Source organism: Camellia sinensis, chromosome 11 (genome assembly GCF_055761805.1).
Source record: "Camellia sinensis isolate YWXY chromosome 11, ASM5576180v1, whole genome shotgun sequence".
NCBI classification, from domain to species: Eukaryota; Viridiplantae; Streptophyta; class Magnoliopsida; order Ericales; family Theaceae; genus Camellia; species Camellia sinensis.
In genome coordinates, this window is record NC_138971.1 from 125,171,077 (window position 1) to 125,194,837 (window position 23,761).

At 43.0% G+C, this 23,761-nt stretch overlaps 1 protein-coding gene across 1 annotated transcript; it reads left to right on the forward strand.

Moving 5' to 3' along the window:
- Positions 1–401: 401 nt before the first annotated feature.
- LOC114269704 (EG45-like domain containing protein) lies at positions 402–19,571 on the forward strand. The gene is made up of 4 exons (XM_082894670.1): positions 402–742; positions 16,580–16,704; positions 17,066–17,366; positions 19,334–19,571. The coding sequence occupies exons 1-4, from the start codon at positions 663–665 to the stop codon at positions 19,338–19,340; spliced, it is 513 nt and encodes a 170-aa protein (XP_082750796.1). The 5' UTR covers positions 402–662; the 3' UTR covers positions 19,341–19,571.
- The last annotated feature ends 4,190 nt before the right edge of the window (positions 19,572–23,761 follow it).

Below are 23,761 nucleotides of genomic sequence, written 5' to 3' on the forward strand. Positions count from 1 at the left end.
ACTTATCTATTTACGTGTTACCTATATATTTACATATTTGTCTACCTAATGTACCTATTTGTCTATATCACTGCCACCAGCCGCAGCTAGCCAGCTCCAGCGACATTTCTAGCCACCGGCGGTCAAACAACAATGAGTAAAAATTAAAAAAAAAATTATACTTAACGATAATAATTTATTCTTCTCACCAAATAATTGCATTAATCACAATGTTACATACGAAATGAAACAATCATAGGATCTAATGCCATGCATTCCCTTAGAAATGGATTTCTCAACAATTTTTTCTATAAATTTTTAAAATTATGAAATTTACTAGAGATTAGTTTTTAACTGGTTGAGATAACTTGTGCATCACTCAAACATCATAATATCAAACTAATATTACTGTTCGAAATGTTGCTTCTCCTGAGCATGTAACTGAAATACCTGGACAACTCATTCTTCAAAGGAATATGTTTATATTTTGTTACAACAAGCTATCTCATTCAGACTATTTGCTTCAGGATAAGGATTGCCCAACTTTCGCTTTAACAAACTTTACTATATATAGAGATAATGTTCTTTTTGAAGTGTGCCTATCCATACAATATTCTTAGCAATCTGATTTAAAAAAAAAAACTACCTTCTTTAATGATATTGGTTTTGATGTAAATTTCTCAATGAGCCAGCAGTTGTATTGTATGAAGCTTTTCACCTCCTATCTTCACAGGCCTGTTCTCCAATCCAAAAGCTCCACGAGGTATGTATCCATCTCTCTCTCTCTCTCTCTCTCATAGCTATATATGTGCCGCGCTCGTGGGTTCTGCCCGATCCACGTGGAGAGAGCATTTTACGTAAGTTACGGAATTAATCGAGATGCATGTAAATTAATCTGGACACCCGGTCATTAAAAAAAAAAAAAAAACCTTCGTTGTGCTGGTGGCCTTGTCTTTTATTCTACTATATATGTTTGGCTATTAAGAGGAGAAAGAATTGATTTGTTAAATTATGAGGGAAAAGAAAAGAAAAGAAGAGATTGTGATTTTTGTCCTTTTTGTTTGGTAAACTAAGGAAAATCAAAAAAGATACCGATTTATCTTCAATTTTATTTTGATGGACTACATAAAATAAAATAAAAGAAACTCTTATAAGTTATATTACCAAAATAACTTTTTATGCTTATATTTTTTTAGTACTTAGATGGACAATTTCGATATCTTATAAAATTAATAATTATTCCAAATTTAGAGAGATTCAGAAAGCAAGTTGTAAGAGAAATGAATTTTTCTCTATTTATGTCCATTTCCTCTCGCTTCTCTTCTCTTTAGTATTTTAAACAAGTAATTAAGAATGGGAGAAATCGATTTCTTTCATTTTTCTCTCAAAATCAATCCATCCAAAATCAATCAATCCATCCATTTCCTCTCGCTTCTCTTCTCTTGAATATTTTGTTGCAAGCAATTATATATTGATATTGATTTCCAACGTGCAATATGTGGATTAGAGTTGTGGGAAACTTCCAAGGGTTGGCTTGGTGGTAAGGTCTTGAGTTTTGGGAGTGTTTTGAGTTTTGGGAGTGTGTTCCCTCCAAGGTTTAGGATTAAAACTTCTTAGGTGTTAATAATTTTTTGGAGTCATCGGATTAGGAAAATTTTTTAAAATTAATTTTGGTGCACTTAAGAAAATTCGACTAATTTTGGTGCACTTACAGAAAATTTCTTACTGAGGGATTGCGCACTTCTAGAAATTAGTCGAGTTTTGAACCAACACTCTGATGCCAATAAAAAAAAATTATGTATTAGAGTTAATGCATCTCTATTTTAAATTAGGTTAACCAACTGGAGTAGTTCAATTAGACATCCTTACATACTTTCAATTCAACTGAGAGGTCAAGTCTTATTATGACGCTTTTCTTGTATTTATGTAGTTGTTAGAATTGTGTGTGCTTTTTTTAATGGTGGTTATAGTTGTTTTATGCTTATATATCGTTAGACTTTCTTATATAATTGGTTATCTAATTTATTGTAATTTGTTATATTTATAGATAATCATCTATCCATTGACAAAAAATAAATAAATAAATTAGGTTGTTTTATGCTTTTAAAAAATTACCATGTTTAAATTTTCATAGAGTAAAACTTGTTAGTTTGGTGTAATTAACTAATTCGTAAATTATCGTCTTATTATATATTTTGATGTAGCATGTGGGTTTGGATTTTTTTGAGGGAGAAATACATATCAGTGCTGATTAGGGAAAATATTTATAAAAAATAATATAAATATTAATAATTAAAATCATTATCTTTTTCACATTTGTATAATAATTTCAAAACCCACTCTAAATAGTAACTTTTCCTTTTTTTAACCTTTATTGTGAGCGTGCATGTTATGTTATTTCTAGAAGATTATTTTTGTATTCAATAGATATTAATAAATTTCAAAACTAAAATGATGCTAACTTGCATACTAATATATCATCATCTTACTCGATTTTGGTTAGTGCATGCTTATGACTCGCAAAATCATGCACTAATCAAAATCAATCATAATGAACGTTTTTGGTGTGAGAATCAAACAAAACAACGACGCTCAATTTAATTTTTTAAAAATAAATAATATACAAGTTGCCACGTGGAGGTAAAATAAATAAATCTATATATATAAATGAGAGAAGTGTGTAATACGAACATTACATATTTGTTTATTATGAAGTCGGCAGCCGTATAATGACTGAGTATCCTTATAATGACTGAGTATCCTTATATGTGTATGCACAGATATGCCAATGTTCACGAGGTGGGAATAGGTCTCAACTGCCAACCCATAACTGTATTGTTTTTATGGATAATAATGGATGAAAAGTATACACCCATGGAGCTATATGTTATTTGGTGTAAGATTTGGTCCTTTTTTGTGATAAAGATATATTTAATAAAATTGTTTGGTGAAAAGAATAATTTTTAATTTTTTTTTTTCCAATAGTAACCCCACTGTTGGAAAAGTTGGTGGCAGTGACAGTGGTGCTAGTGATAATATAGACAGATAAGTATATTAAGTGGATAGATAAATAATACATGAATAAATAATGGACTGACATGTAGATAGAGAGGAGGTGGACAATAAATAAATAGAAAGATAGATAGGAATAAAATAATCTTTTAAATTATAATTATCCTTTTGACCTTAAAAATTCTAGAAATGAACCTCTAACTGAATAGTATTTTGAAGATGCCCCTGCCACCAAATGTTGTAGCTATAAATGAATCATGAAAATTAATTTAATAGTACCTTCTAAGTTTGAATGCTATTTATTTTTATTTTTTATTTTGAAGTTGACATGGATAGGCCCACAAGGCACACGGCCCACGGTAAACCACCCCGAACCCAGTGCTTGGGGCCAATGGCACAACCCGGTTGCCTGGGTGACAAGGCCCAGAACAGCTGGAGGCCACCTAGACATGAAGGGCCAACGGCATTTAGGCACACGGCAGGTGGGACGCGGGCCACATCAGCAGACAAAGATCTGCAGAGTTATTATCACAACACATCACCATTAATGCAACCCATCACAGCATTTATTACAACAGCACTCCCCGCCGGAACAGAGTCTCCATCACCCTAAACAAGATGAGCTATGGCACAGGCTTTCGGCGGAAAAAGCACGTCACAAGAGACAGGAAAAATGATGACAAAAGGATATAAGCAAGGATAAGAGAAAAAAAAAGGAAGTTAGGTGGCTCTCTCTCTTGATCTCTCGATATACAGTCTTTTCATACTCTGCTCTTCTAATTCTTGCACCGGAGGGTTCACTGGGGGACTACCCCGTTCCCCCCCTGAACTTGCTTGCAGGTCATCTGACGGAGCCAGCCTTCCTGAGCCGGAGTCTGGAGAACCTGGGCCGGTCCGACCCATCCACCCGGGAATCGATACATCATCAGTTGGCGCCGTCTGTGGGAAGGAAGGAAGTTAGGTGGCTCTCTCTCTTGATCTCTCGATATACAGTCTTTTCATACTCTGCTCTTCTAATTCTTGCACCGGAGGGTTCACTGGGGGACTACCCCGTTCCCCCCCTGAACTTGCTTGCAGGTCATCTGACGGAGCCAGCCTTCCTGAGCCGGAGTCTGGAGAACCTGGGCCGGTCCGACCCATCCACCCGGGAATCGATACATCATCAGTTGGCGCCGTCTGTGGGAAGTTACTGGTTTATTCGCGCGGTAGTTGTGTTCACTACCGCCGGAGCCCTCCCTTCTCACTATCACCTCTCCTTTTTGCCCATCTAGGTGCATGGTCACGACTAGGTCCATGGCTTCTCACCACAATGCCTCCGGCCACCAAACAGACCCCTCCCACCCAATCAATCCACCGCAATACATCATCGAGCTCACCAACAGCATTAACCGCATGGCCGAGCAAAACCAGGCCCTGATCAATGCGTTACTCCAAAGAAACCCCCCCGTTCCACCTCCAAACGTTCCCCCCAACCAAGGAACAGCCCCAGACCATCCCGCTCCACAGCCCCCTCCACCTAACCCAGAAGGTTCGCAGCACCTTCCTCCCCAACATGAAAACATACCACCTCCACGCCCGCCGGTTGCAGTACTGACCCCTGAGGGGGAAGCTAGCAGCGTCCAGCCTCCATTGGCCGACCATGGCGACACCACCCCCCTCTGGGACGCTGAAATCCGAGCTATGAAACTCCAACTACAAGGGGTCATGCAGAACATCCAGCACAAGCCCTCGGCCACCGCCAACTCACCTTTTGTTGCCTCCATCCGCGACAAACCATTGCCTGCCAAATTCAAGATGCCTACCATTGACTCCTTCGATGGCACGACGGACCCAGTCGACCATCTGGAAACCTACCGCACCCTCATGGTCCTCCATGCCTTTCCTGATGAGATCATGTGCCGAGCTTTTCCAGTGACACTAAAGGGATCAGCTCGGCTGTGGTTTAGCCAACTACCGGCGGAGTCCGTCTCCGCCTTTCAACACCTCAGTGACTCCTTCCTGAGCCATTTTATTGGAGCCCAGCGTCAGAGGCGCCCGGCCACCCAGCTCCTTAACATTCGTCAGACAGAGGGGGAGTCGCTCCGCAGCTTTGTCACCCGTTTCAATACCGAAGCCCTTCAAGTAGCAGAAAATGACGACAAGGTCATCCTCACCGCCTTTATGGCCGGCCTGCGGTCGTCTGACTTCCTCTTCTCCCTCTCCAAAAACCCCCCAACCACCATGGCAACCCTACTATCCAAAGCTCAGAAATACATGAATGCTGAAGATTCCCTGGCCGCTCGACAAGAGCCAACCCCTAAAAATCCGACTCCCAGAGAGAAGAGGAAAGACTCCGAGCCCAGAACCGCCCAGTATAATGACCACCCCCCCCCGAACTGACCGATCGATTCCGACCCGACCGCCCGGTCGGTTCGAACGGTACACCCCTCTCAACTCCCCTATGGATCACGTCCTAAACCAGATCCAGCGGGATTACCCCCTCAAATGGCCCCTACCGTCCCGAAGCCCTTCCACCCGGAAAGATCAGTCCAAATACTGCCGTTTCCACCAAGACCATGGCCATACCACCGACGAGTGCATTAACCTCAAAGACCAGATCGAGACCTTCATCCGCCAGGGCCGTCTCAGCCGATTCACAGACCCCCGTCCCCCACAGCGACAAAGAACTGACCATCCCAGGAACAATCGCCGACGCACACCTCCCCGCAATCCAGACCCACCAAACGAAGGCCGCGATCGCCCCCCACCACAGCCTCGACCTCCGGGCAATCCCCCCCCACCAGTCGGCGAAATTAGAGTCATTTCAGGAGGCCTTGCTTGCGGGGGGCCATCCCGCTCCGCCCAGAAGGCAGAACTCAGAAAAATCAGACAAGGCTCAGACAAAGCAGTAATGACGGTGGACCGACCTCCCAAACAGTCAAAACAATGGATCGAACCCATCACCTTCACTGATACCGACTGTGCCGGAGTCCGTTACCCACACGATGACCCCCTTGTCATTTCCGCCATCCTCTCCAACTACAAAGTCAGACGAGTCCTCATAGACAACGGCAGCTCTTCGGACATCATCTTCCTCAATTGCTTCCGCCAACTCAAGGTTGGGGAAGAGAGCCTGTCCCCTCTCCAAACCCCTCTGGTCGGCTTCACCGGAGACCGAGTGACCTCCATCGGCTCCATCGATCTGCCTATCACCATCGGTGAGCACCCGCGGCAGACCACTAAGCTGCTCACCTTCCTCGTGGTCGACTGCCCCTCCGCTTACAACATCATCCTTGGCCGCACAGCCCTAAATACCTTCCAAGCCATCACTTCCACATACCATCTGGCCATGAAATTTCCCACCGACCTCGGCGTCGGAACCGTCAAAGGCGAACAAACCACAGCCAGGGAGTGTTATGTCGCCTCACTCAAAGAAGTCAAGCTAAAAGAGGCCATGATCATCGAAGGGCTTGACGTCCGAGACGAGGACGAGCTGGTCAGAGGTGAACCTGTAGAGGAACTTGTTGAAGTCAACATTGATCCCACCAATTCAATCAGAACCGCCAAGATCGGCAGCCAATTACCCGCTCAAGCCAAGGCCGACCTTACTGCCCTCTTAACCGAGCACAGAGATGTATTCGCCTGGACTCATTCTGACATGCCAGGCATCGACCCCTCCTTCATAACCCATCGCCTTAGCATCGAACCCCATTTTCGACCCCACCGCCAGAAACAGCGCATCTTCCATCCGGAGCGCAACACCCTCATAGCCGCCGAAGTTAACAAGCTCCTCGAGGCCCAATTCATCAGAAATGTGGACTATCCTAGGTGGTTGTCCAATGTGGTCCTCGTCCGAAAACACAATGGCAAATGGCGGCTTTGTGTCGACTACTCGGACTTGAACCGAGCATGTCCTAAAGACAGTTACCCCCTCCCTCGCATAGATCTGTTGGTCGACGCCACCGCCGGTCATCAAATGCTCAGCTTCATGGATGCCTTCTCTGGGTACAACCAAATCCTAATGCACACATCCGACCAGGAGCACACATCATTTATTACCGACCGCGGTACTTACCATTATCGGGTAATGCCGTTCGGATTGAAGAATGCTGGGGCCACTTATCAGCGGCTGGTTAACACCATCTTCCATCACCAAATAGGCCGGAATATGGAAGTCTACGTCGACGACATGCTAGTCAAAAGCAAATACTCCTCCGACCACCTCACTGATTTACGAGAAACCTTCACCACCCTGCGTAAGTACCAGATGAAGCTCAACCCAGAGAAGTGCGCGTTCGGTGTCGGATCTGGCAAATTTTTGGGCTTTATGGTCAGCCAACGCGGCATCGAAGCTAACCCTGAGAAGATCAAAGCCTTGGTCGAGATGCAGTCACCTCGGACGGTCAAAGAAGTTCAGAGGCTCACCGGCCGAGTGGCAGCCCTTAACCGCTTCATATCCCGCGCGACAGATAAGTGCTTGCCCTTCTTCAAAGTCCTTCGGCAGACCTTTGAATGGACAACTGAGTCCGAAGAGGCCTTCCAACAGTTAAAGCAATGCATGGCTAACCCCCCCTTCTCTCTCAAGCAATCACGGGAGAGCCTCTCTTTCTCTACCTAGCAGTATCAGAAACCGCAGTCAGTGCGGCTCTCCTCCGAGAAGATGGCTCAGTCCAACGACCGGTCTATTACATTAGCCGAGCTCTCAGGGGCGCGGAACAGAACTACCCCTTGCTGGAAAAACTATCCCTGGCCTTGGTCATTGCCTCTAGACGACTCCGCCCATACTTCCAAGCCCACTCCATAGTGGTCCTCACCGACCAGCCCCTGAAGAAGGTCATGCAGCAACCGGAACTCTCAGGCAGATTGATGCAGTGGTCAGTAGAACTCAGCCAGTTTGACATCTCTTACCGACCTCGGACAGCAATCAAAGGGCAAGCTATAGCTGATTTCATCATGGAATTCACTAAACCGACCCCGACCACCACACCCCCGCCCTTACCAACTCTAACAGAGCCAGAAGACCCTCATTCCTGGACCCTCAATGTCGATGGGTCGTCCCGAAGAGAAGGAAGCGGTGCCGGCATCATCCTCACCTCTCCTGAAGGCGGTCACTTCAAATGTGCCCTCCGTTTCCTGTTTGAAGCAAGCAACAATGAAGCCGAATATGAGGCATTATTAGCAGGACTCCGCCTCGCCAAGGACATAGGGGTCAGCCACCTCCGAGTCTTCAGCGACTCCCAACTCGTCGTCGGTCAAATGACGGGGGATTTTGACGCCAAGGACGATACGATGCGAGCCTACAGAGACCTGGCACTCCCTCTTGCTCGCCTCTTCAATACCTTCCACATCAAACATATTCCTCGGGCAGACAACTCCAAAGCAGACGAAATGGCTCAGCTGGCTTCAGCTGACCATCCTACTCTCAGCCATGACGTCCGCATAGAATACCTACACCACCCGGCCGTTTCACCGAGTCTACAAGCTATACAACACATTCAAAATGAACCTATCCCATGGGCATCCGACATCCTCCTATTCCTGACCACAGGAGCACTCCCAGAGGACCAGCAGCAGGCTTCCAAAGTCCGATCCCGAGCGTCCAATTACGTCATCATCGACGACATATTGTACAAACGCGGTTTCTCCCGGCCATACCTACGCTGCCTCAATCCAGCGCAAGCAACTTACGTAATGCAGGAAATCCATGAGGGGATTTGTGGCAATCACTCAGGAGGCAGGTCCCTTGCCCAGAAGGTACTCCGTACTGGATATTTTTGGCCAACGCTCAGTCAGGATACGACTGATTTCGTGCTCAAATGCGACAAATGCCAACGCTTCGCCAACATCCCTCATGCTCCCCCTACAGAGTTAATCACACTCTGCAGTCCTTACCCGTTTGCCAAATGGGGGATTGACCTGGGCGGTCCCTTTCCCACCGGTCGAGGTCAGACCAAATTCGCAATCGTTGCCATCGATTACTTCACAAAGTGGGTCGAAGTTGAACCCCTTGCCACAATCACCGAGCGGAACACAACCAGGTTTATCTGGCAATCGATCATTTGCCGATTTGGCATCCCTCAAGCCATCATCTCTGACAATGGCAAACAATTCGATAACGCGAAGTACAGAAAATTTTGTGCAGATCTCCAGATCCAACCGTGCTTCTCCTCCCCCGGTCACCCCCAGGCAAACGGCCAAGTTGAAGTCACCAACCGTTCCCTTCTCAAAATCATCAAAACCAAGCTCGAAGCTGCTAAAGGCCTTTGGGCCGAGGAACTGCCCAATGTACTCTGGGCTTACCGAACCACTGCTCGCACCCCCACCGGCGAAACCCCTTTTCGTTTAACATATGGCGCTGAGGCGGTTATCCCGGTAGAGGTCGGCCTCCCCACTCCTAGGGTTTTACACCCGGATCTGGCCTCAGCCGAAGAGCTCCATCGAACACACCTCGATCTAATCGAAGAGCTCAGAGAAACCGCTGCTGTCAGATTGGCTTCTTACCAGCAGAAAATGAGAACACACTACAACCGCCGAGTCCGACCTCGGGAATTCTCCGTCGGGGATCTTGTCTTACGAGAAGTGACTCTCGCCACAAAGAATCCAGCCGAGGGCAAACTGGCAGCCAAATGGGAGGGCCCCTACATCGTCAAAGCCCGACCACGACCAGGCACTTACCGACTCCAAGACATGGAAGGCCGAGACCTGCCCCATCCCTGGAATGCAGAACATCTGAAGCGTTACTATCAATAAGTTCATATTTTTATATTACCAATATTGTTGTATTCCCCTTTTCTTTATATATAAAGCAAATTCCGATTGCAGATCTACACTGTCATAATTCAAATGTTTGTCTGACGATCCCAGCAACTCAAAACTTCACAACCTCGGCCAACCTCAGCACTTCAAAGCCTCGGCCAGTCCGAGCACTTCAAAGCCTCGGCCAGACCGAGCACTCAAAGCCTCGGCCAGTCCGAGCACTTCGAAGCCTCGGCCAGTCCAAGCACTTCAAAGCCTCGGCCAGTCCGAGCACCTAAAAGCCTCGGCCAGTCCGAGCACTTCAAAGCCTCGGCCAGACCGAGCACTCAAAGCCTCGGCCAGTCCGAGCACTTCGAAGCCTCGGCCAGTCCAAGCACTTCAAAGCCTCGGCCAGTCCGAGCACCTCAAAGCCTCGGCCAGTCCGACCACTTCAAAGCCTCGACCAGTCCGAGCACTTCAAAGCCTCGGCCAGACCGAGCATTCAAAGCCTCGGCCAGTCCGAGCACTTCAAAGCCTCGGCCAGACCAAGCACTCAAAACCTCGGCCAGACCGAGCACTCAAAGCCTCGGCCAGTCCGAGCACTTCAAAGCCTCGGCCAGTCCGAGCACCTCAAAGCCTCGACCAGTCCGAGCACTTCAAAGCCTCGGCCAGTCCGACCACTTCAAAGCCTCGGTCCTCGGCCAGACCGAGCACTCAAAGCCTCGGCCAGACCGAGCACGTCAGAGCCTCGGCCAGACCAAGCACTTCAAAGCCCCAGCTAGACTGAACACTCGACCAAGCACTCCAAAACCAAACAAGGCTACATCTTTTCACACTTGGTCACATTTTTAAACTTCCCCGCAACACTTACTTACTCTTACCTTCATGTTTACACTCTCACTCGTCCGTTTTGAAACCTCCTCATAACACTTACCCTTTTCACATTCACTTTCAAATTTACACTTAACTGTCTAGCTACTACTTGTAACTTACCCTTTACCCTCATTTGTGGACTTTTACTGCACAAAATTTCTTACTCATTTTTACCGCACAAGGTTTTTATTCACTTTTGCTGCACAAATAGTCAGCTGCCAACAGACACAAAATAACATTCGTACACAAATTCATCTTAACCAAACTCTTCACGTATTTATTCATTCACTCATAGAATTACAATGTAAAAAAAAAAAAAAAAAAAAAAAAAAACAATGCACAAAAATTACAATGTATACACTTAACCAAACCCCACAGAACACGCCCAGCTCTTCTTCTTCTTGGCTACTCTTCCTCGCTGGATGCTAAATCCTCTTCTTCAACGCCTTCGTCCAGGGGGGTCTGGGCCACATCATCTTCGCCGATTGTCACACTACTCAGGTCCAAGTCTGGAAACAGCTCCTCAGCTCTACGCTTGAACATTTTCCAACCACTGTCCCAGTACTCGGCCATTTCATGCTTATAGCAGTCGGACTGCTGGAAGCTTTCAATCACCTCTGATTCTGTCCTACCTCCAGCAGTCTTCCTTGACGGGCCCAACCCCCCAGGCTCTTGACCAGCCAGACTCCTGGCGACAGCAGCATCCACCTCCATTTGAAATTCGGAGGACCCTTTATACTGCTCCACTGCTGCGACGCATAGATCAGGGTAGGCCGCCTTTTCAGACGCCGCCTTCGCCCTCTCCTCGTCCAGCTCCCTTTGCAGAGCCACCCTTCCAGCGGCTGCCGTCATCCTCTCCTCTTCCATCCCCTTCCTCAGACCCTCTAGCTCCGCCGCCATCTTCACCTTCTCCATCTCCCATTCCCTCAGAAGCCTCCCCTTGTCCTCCTCTGCTCTGGTGCGCTCCTCCCCCAGCTCCTTCAGCAGGTCTCCAATTCTGGAGTCCGCTTCATCCTTCTGCCTGACCAGCTCTTCATTGCTGGTCATAGCCTCCTCATGCCTCTCGACCGCCACCGCGCAGGCCTTCTCGGACTCTTCCAATTTTTTGTGCTCACCAGCCAGTTGGAACTCCAGTGACACAACCTTACGGCGTGTGTCCTCCAGTTCCAACTTGACTGCTGGCAGGTCGGCATAGGCAGTCTCCCAGTCGGCACTATCCTCCCTCAACTTGGCCAGCTGGACCCTGACCTCCTCAGCCTTCAACTTGGCGGCCCCAGCTTTCCTGAGAAGAGCCCCCGCTAAGGTAGTCACCTCCATTTGGGCGGAGCATAACCCCCTCAGCAGGTCGGCCTCACTATACCCGGATGCCGCGCGCAGAGCTCCTTCGTCCACAATCCTCACCAGGCGGTCGGCTCCCGCCCTGGCTGGGCCTTCTTCTCCCTCCATCCTCCCAGCTACCGCGCGCGCATGATAAATAGCCGTGGCCACACGAACCCCCCCTTCCTGGGGGTCGGGCCTCCCCTGAACCTGTTCCCTCCCGCTCGGCGCCGCCTCCCCCACCCCAGCCTCCGCTTGTACTGGTGGACCCACCTCCACAACCTCCACCGTTGGGATGATCTCCACTTCCTCTGGGGCGTCCTTTGCCGCAGACTCCTCTGCATCCGTTGGGGCCACCTTCGCCCTCTTGGCCCCAGACTCCTCTGCAGCCTCCTCTGGAGCCCCCCTCTTCTTCTTCTCCTTCTTTTTCTTCATGACCGTCACAACCCCTCTGGCCTTTTCCTTTATAGGGTCTACAGGCGGCGGAAGCGGCTCAAAGCTACCCAAGTCTTTTTCCCCCAAAGGCCTAGGGCGCGGTCGGATCCTCTCCCGCGAGAGCGGTTCAGCCGGTCGGCCCCTCTGCGCCTCTATCAACTTCGCGGCCTTGGCCATAATGGCTCGATCCTCCATCTCCTGTGCTCTTCTCCTCTCTTCCAACTCCCCCCGGTCGAGGTCTCCACCTTTCGGCTGCGGTCCCAGCCCCGCCTCAAACAGTGCTGACGGCTGGACAAGATCGTCCCACCTGGCTTTCTCTCTCTCTCTCCACTCCCTCACTTTCTTCACCCTCTCTTCCGCCGCCACCCCCAGCCTAGACTCCATCGACCGATTTGGCACCTTCCACATGGTGCGCACCCCCATCCCCCCATTAACTGACACGAAAAACCACCGTGGCCGCCACCCCTTGATCGACGTAGGCAGCCCCGCCACCAACCCCCTGCCCATCACCGCCTGTAGGGTGACCCACGTTTCTTGCTGCCCCGACGCTTTGTAACATGAGAAGAACTCGTCGATCGTCATGGCCTCTCCTCCATTCGCCTTAGGCCACGCACTCGCACAAGCCATCAGAATCTTCCACGCATTGGGCATCAACTGCCCTGGCGCTACCTCCAGGCGATTTAGCACATCAACCACCACTTGAGGCAATGGCAGCCTCAGCCCCCCTTTCAGCGCCTCCTCGTACAGGGAAAACTCCCCTGGCTTCACCATAGACGCCCTTTCCTCTGGCGTCGGCAACCGTAAGTCTACCTCCGCCGGAATCTGGTATCGCTCCCTAATCGCCTCCAAATCCGCCACCGTGAGCGTGGATCTGTCCGCCTTAGTGTGCCACTGCCCCGACTCCACCTGGTTTAATGGCTTTGGGGCCAATATCAAGTCCGATGCCTCTGCCCTGTACTGCGCTGCTAACTCCTCCCCATCATCGTCCCCCAACGGGTCTACCCTCACGTTAACTACTCCTTCTTGTGCCATTTCTAGGGCTTGCTCACAAAACACTTCTGACGCAACCACAAGAAAGTTGAGAGAATGCTACACAGATATGTCGCACGCCGTGAAAGAGTTGGATATTTTGAGTTCTTGTCCCACGGTAGGTAAAACGCACTATACCTAAAACCTACGGTTTTGCCCGTATTCCACGGATCCACATTAATTTTCACCCGTTTCAAAACCTTTCAAATCAACCGCCAAAACCGCCTTTTCAAAACCCCCCGTGACCTATCGCTTCATTTCCTGCCCCAACGCTTCATCTTCCCCCACGACACTGCCACGTGTATGGCCACGATGCACTGTCCCCTACCCTTACCCTGTCTTTTCCATTTTCACAATCAGCACATTTTAGAACCCCACGCCCCCCAGATCGGCCCACCTCACGGCCGACCCCTCCCGCTCGGCTACCCTCATGATCGGCACGTCTCACGGCCGACCTCTCCCGCTCGGTCACCCCCGTGGTCGCCCCGCCTCACGGTCGACCCCTCCCGCTCGGCCACCCTCGTGATCGGCACGTCTCACGGCCGACCTCTCCCGCTCGGTCACCCCCGTGGTCGCCCCGCCTCACGGTCGACCCCTCCCGCTCGTGGTCGGCCCGCCTCACGGTCGACACCTCCCGCCCGGCTCTCCTCGCAGTCGGCACACCTTCCAGTCGGCCTCTCCACCCGTTTCACACTTCTCTCCCTTCTCACTATTCCCTTCGTTGGTCTAAAGCTGCACTCGGAAATGGGGGACTACTGACATGGATAGGCCCACAAGGCACACGGCCCACGGTAAACCACCCCGAACCCAGTGCTTGGGGCCAATGGCACAACCCGGTTGCCTGGGTGACAAGGCCCAGAACAGCTGGAGGCCACCTAGACATGAAGGGCCAACGGCATTTAGGCACACGGCAGGTGGGACGCGGGCCACATCAGCAGACAAAGATCTGCAGAGTTATTATCACAACACATCACCATTAATGCAACCCATCACAGCATTTATTACAACAGCACTCCCCGCCGGAACAGAGTCTCCATCACCCTAAACAAGATGAGCTATGGCACAGGCTTTCGGCGGAAAAAGCACGTCACAAGAGACAGGAAAAATGATGACAAAAGGATATAAGCAAGGATAAGAGAAAAAAAAAGGAAGTTAGGTGGCTCTCTCTCTTGATCTCTCGATATACAGTCTTTTCATACTCTGCTCTTCTAATTCTTGCACCGGAGGGTTCACTGGGGGACTACCCCGTTCCCCCCCTGAACTTGCTTGCAGGTCATCTGACGGAGCCAGCCTTCCTGAGCCGGAGTCTGGAGAACCTGGGCCGGTCCGACCCATCCACCCGGGAATCGATACATCATCAGAAGTGCAGTATATTATTAGAGATGTTGGTTAAGAATCCTCGTGTCCAAATGTATCTAGATCTTCGATTTAAATGAAAAAATTTTGGTGACAAATGAAAATAAAAAAAAAAAGAATTGACAAAACTTCAGTTATTTTTTTTCCTTGACTTTATTTTCAATTCATAGTTATACGAACTCTACTTATGATAAGGTTTTTAAAAGTTGATTTGAAATTTGAAATTCATTTAAAATAATGTTATATGCATTAATTAGTGTACTAACCAGTGTACCAATTGATGATGTAATATAATTTAAGAAGTTTTTGGGATTTGTAATGTAAATAATGAGTGCGGTCAATAATAATATCATAACTAGTGTTGATACACTAGTTAGTACACTAATTGGTGCATGTAGCACCACCGATTCATTTATTATGTAAATAAGTTAAATTTAAATTCATTTAAAATTCGTTACTCTGAGCCCACTTGTAATCGGCTCGATTATTGCTCATTTCAAATCTTCTTGAAAATAAGCTAAGTTTGAATATATTTTGAAACTTGTTTAGTTTTTAAATCAAATTTAAATAATTTATTAATCTATTCAAATCGATTACTGTTCAATTGTTTTTGTTTAAAAAATTTATCTATTGAATTTTTTATTTGTTCAATTTTTTATCCCAAATTATTTTATCTGTTCAATTGGTATACCCTACCTCTACCCATAAATAAACATGTTTTTGAACTTACCTTGGTCAAAGTTGCTGACTGTAAAAAAGTTTGTGAGAGAGAGAATATGTTTTGTGTATGCTTCCAGTAGCTCTAGCTCTAGTGTTCCCCTTAAACTAATTTCACATGCATTACCACTACAATGTGATCATACAAGACACAGTTTTCAACAATTTATTAAATGCTACTATAATCAATTGTCAATTAAAATCAAATATAAAGTGATTAAATTCATAAAATCACTGACAATTGGGGATATAGCATTTCAATGCTTTCTTCAACAGCATATATACATACATACATATATGTATATACACATACAGACCACTATATTCATATGATCCATGATCCATAAAATCTGTTACAGTGCTAGTGCTACACATGTATGTATTATATATATGCATTGTCTAAAAAATCTGCAATCTTCTTCAACATTGGCGTTTGGTTGAAGAAGTTGAAGGGGAGAGTCGAGATCCGAAGTTGATTGAAGCCATTGTTGGAGAGAAGAGGGAGAGGGGAGACAGAGATTATGGTTTGATTAGGGTTTGATTTAGAAAATAATATATATATATACATAGATAGTTTGGTCATTTTATAAGGCATTGTTCTTATGGACATAATAAATTAATGCCTGGACTTTGGATAAATAAAATTTAAAATTGAATTTTTCAACCGAACCCTTTTTTTAATAACTTCCTAAATGCATTAACTAAAAAATCCAAAAGGCAAGTATTACCAAAATTATTTTGTTTATTCACTTGTAAATGCAAGTAATATTATTATTTTTTAAAGTTAAAATAATTAATCAACCCATTTAACAAACAAAAAAAAATGGAACTTGAACTTCAGTCAGCCAATCCTTAAATCACACACAATATGTTGTGATTTAAATTGCATATACATCGTGTATACTAACCGTTAATATATATTAAGAGAGCACAAATTAACAAAATCTTAAACCGCAAAGTCAGAACTTTTATTTCATATTCATATCTCAGCCTTCAATGTTTGTTGAAACCTTCTACATTATTAAAATCAATGAGTTGACTTTCAATAGTTTGTAAATTGTATATATATATATATAAACTGAAGACATGTATGTAAAGATTATAAGCATTTTCCAACATCAATCAGTTGGTGTTTTTCTCTGTGCAGAAAGAGGATGTCAATGAATCCCCAGCAGTTCCTCCTTGTATGCCTCTCTCTCTTCTTGCCATTTTTTACACATCTCTCTCTTGCCGATGTTGGCACTGCTGCCAGCTATGCCCCACCATATATACGTAAGTACCCACTCCACAATTACAATCAATCATTTACAAATCATAACCAATTCTTTCCACAATCAAACCCTCTGTCTTTTAAAAAGATGTAAACGGAAATGGATTACATAACTCAACACAATTGTCTCACATGAACGGAATTTTATCTTTTTTTTGACGGATTCCACACCCATTATGAGAGTTGATGTCTGATTCCATAAATGAATTTTGTACAAATAGAAAAACTGATCTCCGTGTCTCACATTCACAATCGGGACAGGAATAAAAGAAAAATTTAGAGACAGAAAATCCAAACCGAATTTTCAAAACATGATTTTTTTTTTTTTTAATGTGTTGTTGTCGGGTGGTTGGATTGAAACAGCCACCGCATGCAGCGGCAACGACGGGTCTCAGTTTCCGTCAAGCAATCTGTTCGCGGCAGCCGGAGAGGGGATATGGGACAATGGGGCAGCTTGTGGGAGGCAATACTTGGTGAGGTGTATTAGTGCAGCAGCACCAAATAGTTGCAATCCAAGTCAAACAATACAAGTGAAGATAGTAGACAGAGCACAAACATCGGCTTCAAGGCCTTCAAGGGGTGGAACCACCATGGTTCTCTCTACTACAGCTTTTGGAGCAATTGCCAATGGATCACCCCCATCCATTAACATTGAATTTCAACAGTAAGTCTTTTCTTCTTCTTTTTTTTTTTCATTAATCAGTAGGGGAATTTATAAATATCACAACATTATGCCCTCTTAAGAGAGTCGAACCCACATTCTCAACTATCGAGATACACCAAGGATCCTGTAGAGGATCCTTGCTCATCAGATAATAAGACTACCAACCATGTGTTTAATAATCATGCAAAGGTTTGCATAATTATTAAACACACATCCAAATGTCATTTGGACAATACCCTTTTGTATATCGAAATTATTAATTAGGTCATGTTTCTGTTTAAATTTTATGCCAAGTTGAGTGCATCATTAGTGACACATCTTTACAAACAATGAATAAGATTGAGATTATTAATTTTGATCCGGAGATTATAATATAAGATTGAGATTATTAATAAAATAAATGCAACAAGTGTTTAGACTCATAAGTCCTGTTTGATCAGGAGATTATAATATAAGATTGAGATTATTAATTTTGGTTGCAATTTTTATTATTCGGGTTAGATTCCGATGAACATTCTTTTTTTTTTTTTTTTTTTGTCAATCGATAGGAGAATAATTACAAACATGAGAAATATTATATCATCAAACAGACTATTACTCCACAATAGTTAGAAAGTCAACAAAGCCTACCAAGCACAAGCCCAACAATAACTCCACTGTTACTTAGTACAACCACGTAATAGGGGAGAGATAAACACTACCACAAAGGATATCAAACTCATTTTTATAGGAGTTGAACCCCAGGTCTTACACTACAAAGAGTGTTATATAACCACTAGGCCAAATGCCTTGGTTGATTTTGATGGACATTCAGTCCAACAAAAATTGTGAATTTTTTAGTTTTACAATTAATAATTCAAAACAAACATATAATTGGAATTATATATTCATACCCATTGCAAAAGAAATGTGGACAAGTGAAAATTATTTATCTCACTAATCTAAGTGGATAACCAATCTTACATTAATTCCATGAATTATTAATCCTTTTACTATTAATCATGTGAATCAAACAGAGCCAGAAAAAAGAGATTCGTGATTATTAATCCTTTTAATTAAAATTGTGACACGTTTACCTCTATAAGTTCTAATTGATTTTAGTTAGAACTAAAATCATCAAATCTTTGTTCAAGGAACATAAACACAAACTCCACATGAGTTCCACAAGAAGTCCATGTAAGCTCCACATGAATGAAGAAAAATCATGTGGCTTGGAATTTTTAACAAAAAATTTATAGTTAAACCTAAATGAAACCAATGCCAAACCTCATTTAAGATAAATTGGTTATATAAATAAGATAAATTTATATATATCTTAAAATTCGTTAAATTTTTAAACCAAATATAAACAACTAAATACTCAATTCGATAAGGGCTACCACAAAACCAAGCTACTCGAGGTTGGTATGGTTAAAACTCGTTTGAAATTGACTCAATAAATAAACAAGTCAAACTTAAAATATATTTTAAAACTCATTAAGTTTTCAAACTAAATCTGAATAATATGTTATTCAACTCAACTTAAGTTATTTACGGCTTAGTTAACTCACTATGTATGTTTGTTTTCCTTAATTAGACCCCTTGGAGTGAGCTAAATAAGCCAACTTTTTGGCTTATTGTTACTCATTTTTTTCTACTTACAAAAACAGTTTAGTTTCCTTAGATTTAAAAAAAATAAAAAATAAATAAAAACTACTAAAAAATCAATACTAAACTCCATTATAAATGTAACAGCACAAGAAGCAAAAAATAATTAATTTATTGATTAATTAATTAAGATTACCCTTGTTAATTAAGATATTTGTCAACAGTCGAGATTACCCTTGTCAATTAGTAATTATTTTCAACATTCACATGAGTAATTTTAATGTACTTCCAAGAAGAATAGACAAGAGAGGGTATATTAGGTTTTGTATTTTTGTGTTTTCGTCTTCACACATTGACCTGAAGGAATTTTTCATGTGCAGGGTTTGAAGTGGACGACAGCAAAAGACATACATGTATAATTCTATCAACTATTATAGGAGGGAGCTGATGATCGTTCTTTTGTTACTTTTCTCCATAGTCTCCACCTAGACATTGAATAATTTATATTAGTTCCTAATTTTTATTTTTATTTGCTCAACAGCAAATGACCTAGCAAGAATAATTTTTCCATACACTTTCGGCGGAGTAATTATTTAGTAGTTTGAATATTTTTACTATGGTGATGTTGTCCATTCAATAGCATGGAGAAATGATAGTATGGGAAAATGACAAAATATCATTAGTTGGACACACAATCACGTGATATTCTCAAAACACTAGATAATTTCTGCTTGATGAGCTTAGATTATGTTTAGTTCGTGAATTTTGGTAGGAATTTGAAAATAAAAAGTGAAAAATTAAGTGAAATGTGAATGAAATATAACTATAATTCATCACCTGTTTCATTTTTCATTTCAATTTTTTACTTAAATTTATGAGTCAAACACAATCTTAGTGTGTTTGGGTGGGAGGTTAGTTTGATTAGGTGTTTTTTTGACCAAGTCTTTGTATAGGATTAGTTGGAAGTCATATTCCATCTTAGCTTAAATGTGTTTCCTTTTGCTTTGATGTTTTGTTCTTGGTTTTTTTTTTATTATGTAATTTTGTTGTTGGTATTTTGTACTTTTTTTTTTTTTCATTTGCATCAATATATTTTTGTTGATGAAAAAAAAAAAAATTCAACTCAATGACTATTCATTTTCTAGTAGCCCTTGCCTAAATTTAAGGATAATTACAGTTTATTCTCTTAAACTATCAGTTAATATCACTTTACTCTCTCTCTCTCTCAAAAAAAAAAAAAAAAAACTATACTTTGTCATCTTAAACTATCAATTTATATCAATATGAACCATACAGTAAAAATTTGTATATAAATTGATTAAAAAAAATAACATGTGATTTGTACCCGACATCTTAAATATTGTGAAATACCTAAAATTATCTGTTTTTTTATTTATCTTTTTTTTTTCCCCCTTTTTTTTTGTCATAGTATAGATAGTCATAACTGCTATGGTGGATCAAAAAAAGAATGGAAAAAAGAAGTGAAAAAATGAGAAAGAGAATAATGACATTTTAAATATTTCTTTAAAAAATTCATTCAGTGGGATTAAATGAGGAATTTTATCAACTATGCTTGTCTATTGAATTTCATCAACAAAAAAATTTTCGTTGATAAAAGGAAAAAAAAACCGAACACCTTTTTTAAGTGGAAATTGGAAATGCATTTAAAAGATATTTTCCTTTCCTGAAAAATATATAGTGCACAGTAAGAAGTGCATCTTAAAGATGGACATGGGGATGTTGCCATGATGACTTCGGGGTTGATACCGTGCCTTTTTTTTTTTTTATGATTTGAATTGTTGATATTTTAAGGGACATCAAACATGTTATTCATGTAAATAATTAAATTAATTATGCATTTGTAAGCTCATTATTAGGTTTTAATTATTTTTTAAAAATATTAAAATTATATTAATTGTTTATTTTCAAAAAATAAATATGCTGTTGTTATGGGACTGTAAATGTCCAATCAATTTGATTTTTTACATGGATAATATATTAAACAAATTTTATAATATAAACGATTCAAATTATTCAAAGAAACTCAAAGAAAACTTCCACAAGGATTTACAACAGCCAATTGTACCAATAATCCCAATTTCCTAAAATATTTACTGTTTTTAACAATACATTAACACAACACGAATCTTATATAGGGGTTTTGCGGAAAGTCAAAAGTCAATAGTCAATTTTTTTAGCTTATTGCCAAAACACCTCCATAAAGATAGCTTATTAAGCCCTCGTTTGGCATAAGCTAAACGGGAACTTTTTAGTTAAAATAGTTACAAAAAGACAAAATAAATTTTTGAGTCCAATAAGACAAAATGTTACATCCACATAATAATCATTTTATTTTTTCTCTCACAAAAATAAAAAAAAAGAAGCTAAAATACCTATCACAAACGAAACTTTTTAACCCTAAACTAAGATAGTTAAAAAGTCAACTCACATCCAAATGAATCATTGTAGGACAATCTTCACTTCACTGTATTTAAATAGATTAAATTCTGTTGTGTACTAAACAACAACAAGAATATAAAGAAATAAAGGAAAAGAGAGAATTTATTTGATTACAAAAATCAAACTAGAAATAAATAAATAAAAACAGATTTTATTTTGTTACAAAAAATAAAATTAAAATCTGATTTTAAATAAATAAAATTACTCCGAAAATAAATTAAATAACTTACTCGATTAATTCTTGAATATTATTCTGATCAAGTCCAGTGTTTGACACTGTGTCCTTAAGACAAATTCGTCATCTCTACGGTGCTTTCAGAATGTGGACGTTTATCTCCCAAGATGAAATGATCAACTATAAACAATAGTAGCACTGCAAATTGTTTGCCTAACGAACACGGGTGTGTTTGGTAACGTTTACGTTTTCAATTTACATTTACAAAAATTTTATAAACTGATTTTTGTTTATTTTTTGTTTATTTTTAGAAAAATATAAACTACAAACGCGTTTGGTAATTGAAAAAATATTTTGAAAAATTTAAAAATATAAAAAAGAGTAAGAAATGGCAAGTGGTGGCAAGTGGCGGCGGAAGACGGTGGTGGAAAGTGGTGACGGTGGGTTGTGGGTAGCTGGTGGTGGTGACGGGTGGGTGACGGTGGCGGGTGGTAGCGAGAGGGTGGTGGTGGTGGTGGTGGTGGTGGCAGGTTGGTGGCGGATGGTGGGTGGTGGCGGGTGGATGGTGGTGGCAGGTAGGAGGTGGGTGGTGGTGGTGGGTGGGTGGGTGACGATGGCGGGTGGTGATGGGTGGTGACGGGTGGGTGGTGGGTGGTGATGGTGGGTCGGTGGGTGATGGTGGCGAGTGGTGGGTAGTAGCGAGTGGGTAGTAGAGGTGGTGGTAGTGGTGGCAGGTGGTGGGTGGTGGGTGGATGGGTGATAGTGACGGTGATGGGTGGTACGTGGTAGCGAGTGGGTGGTGGTGGTGGTAGTGGCAAGTGGGTGGTGGGTGGTGGGTGGTGGTGGTGGTGGTAGTGATGGGTGGTAGATGGTGGGTAGCAGGTGACTGGTGGTGGTGAGTGGCTGGTGGAGGATGGTGGTGGCAGGTGGGTGGTGAGTGGTGGCGAGTGGATGGCAGGTAGGTGGTAGTGGTGGCGAGGGTTAGGTGGTGATGGTGAGTGGGTGGCAGGTGGGTGCTGGCCGGTAGGTGGTGGTGGCGGGTGGTGGGTGGTAGTGAGAGGTGGGTGGAGAGTGGTGGTGTCAGGAGGTGGTGGTGGGTGGTGGTGACGGAAGACGGTGGTGGAAAATGGTGGTGGGTGGTGGCTAGTGTTGGGTGGTAAAAAAAAAAAAACTCAAAACTCAAAACGGAAACACATTTTTTGTGTTTTCATTTTTTGGCCAAATTTATAAACTGAAATCATTGATTTATAAATCAAAAATTTTACCAAATAAGTTTTTATTTGAGTTTTTAAAATTTTTGTAAATATAAACAGAAAACTGAAAACGTAAGTATTACCAAACGGCACCTAAGTGTTTACACTCTTTCTTTCAGAAATTAAATGTAGCAAAATGTAGAGATTTATAGCAGAAGATGGAGTACGAAAATTGGTGTTATAATCCAAATGGGAGGCTAGTCTATTTATAGGCAAAATTGTGGCTGTTAGTTTTGAATTAAACAGGTGCAAAACCTGTTCAATTTAAACAGATAGGCACTGTTTGGACATGTTGAAAACTGTTCGGTTTTGAATTTAAACAGATTTAAATCTGTTGGGTTCAAAAAACGAAAGGGACCTGCTTGGGTGTACAGCAAAAAACCAGACCAGTTTATTTCCGATTCTGGATTTTATTTTACCAAAAAATAAAATTAAAATAAAATGTTTTTGGTCCAAAAAGATAGGTATTGGGCCGAACAAGCCCAACCCAACCACGCACCACGCACCCACGCCCAAGCCCAGGCCCAGCCCAACCCGCCCGACCGGCCGGACGGGCGGCGTAGTATAGTGATTTTTTGGTCCAATGAGTCTAGCCTATTTTTCCCATAACCTCCCTCTCTAAAACACTTCGGTACCCCTTAGGGCACACCCCAAGTACCAAGCCCATGCCTTATAAACCCATTCAAAACTTCCCACCAAATCATTGTGGGACAAGCCTTATTCAATCATTTAAAGATTTTCCACCAAAACTCCATTTCCATGGAGCATACTTTGGCTTCAATTTTCCATTCACTTGGTAATGGTTTTGAGCAACCAAATATACTTCGTGAATCATAACGCGGCATAGAACGCGTTACCACTTTGACCCGCGAAAAACGACGCATGGGTCTCACCTAAATAATAAACCAAAGTTAGGAAAA

Coding starts and splice junctions, on each gene's coding strand:
- LOC114269704 (XM_082894670.1), top strand. CDS start 663: ATGAGCCAGCAGTTGTATTGTATGAAGCTTTTCACCTCCTATCTTCAC. Junction 743..16,579: donor CAATCCAAAAGCTCCACGAG/GTATGTATCCAT, acceptor TTCTCTGTGCAG/AAAGAGGATGTCAATGAATC. Junction 16,705..17,065: donor CTATGCCCCACCATATATAC/GTAAGTACCCAC, acceptor GGATTGAAACAG/CCACCGCATGCAGCGGCAAC.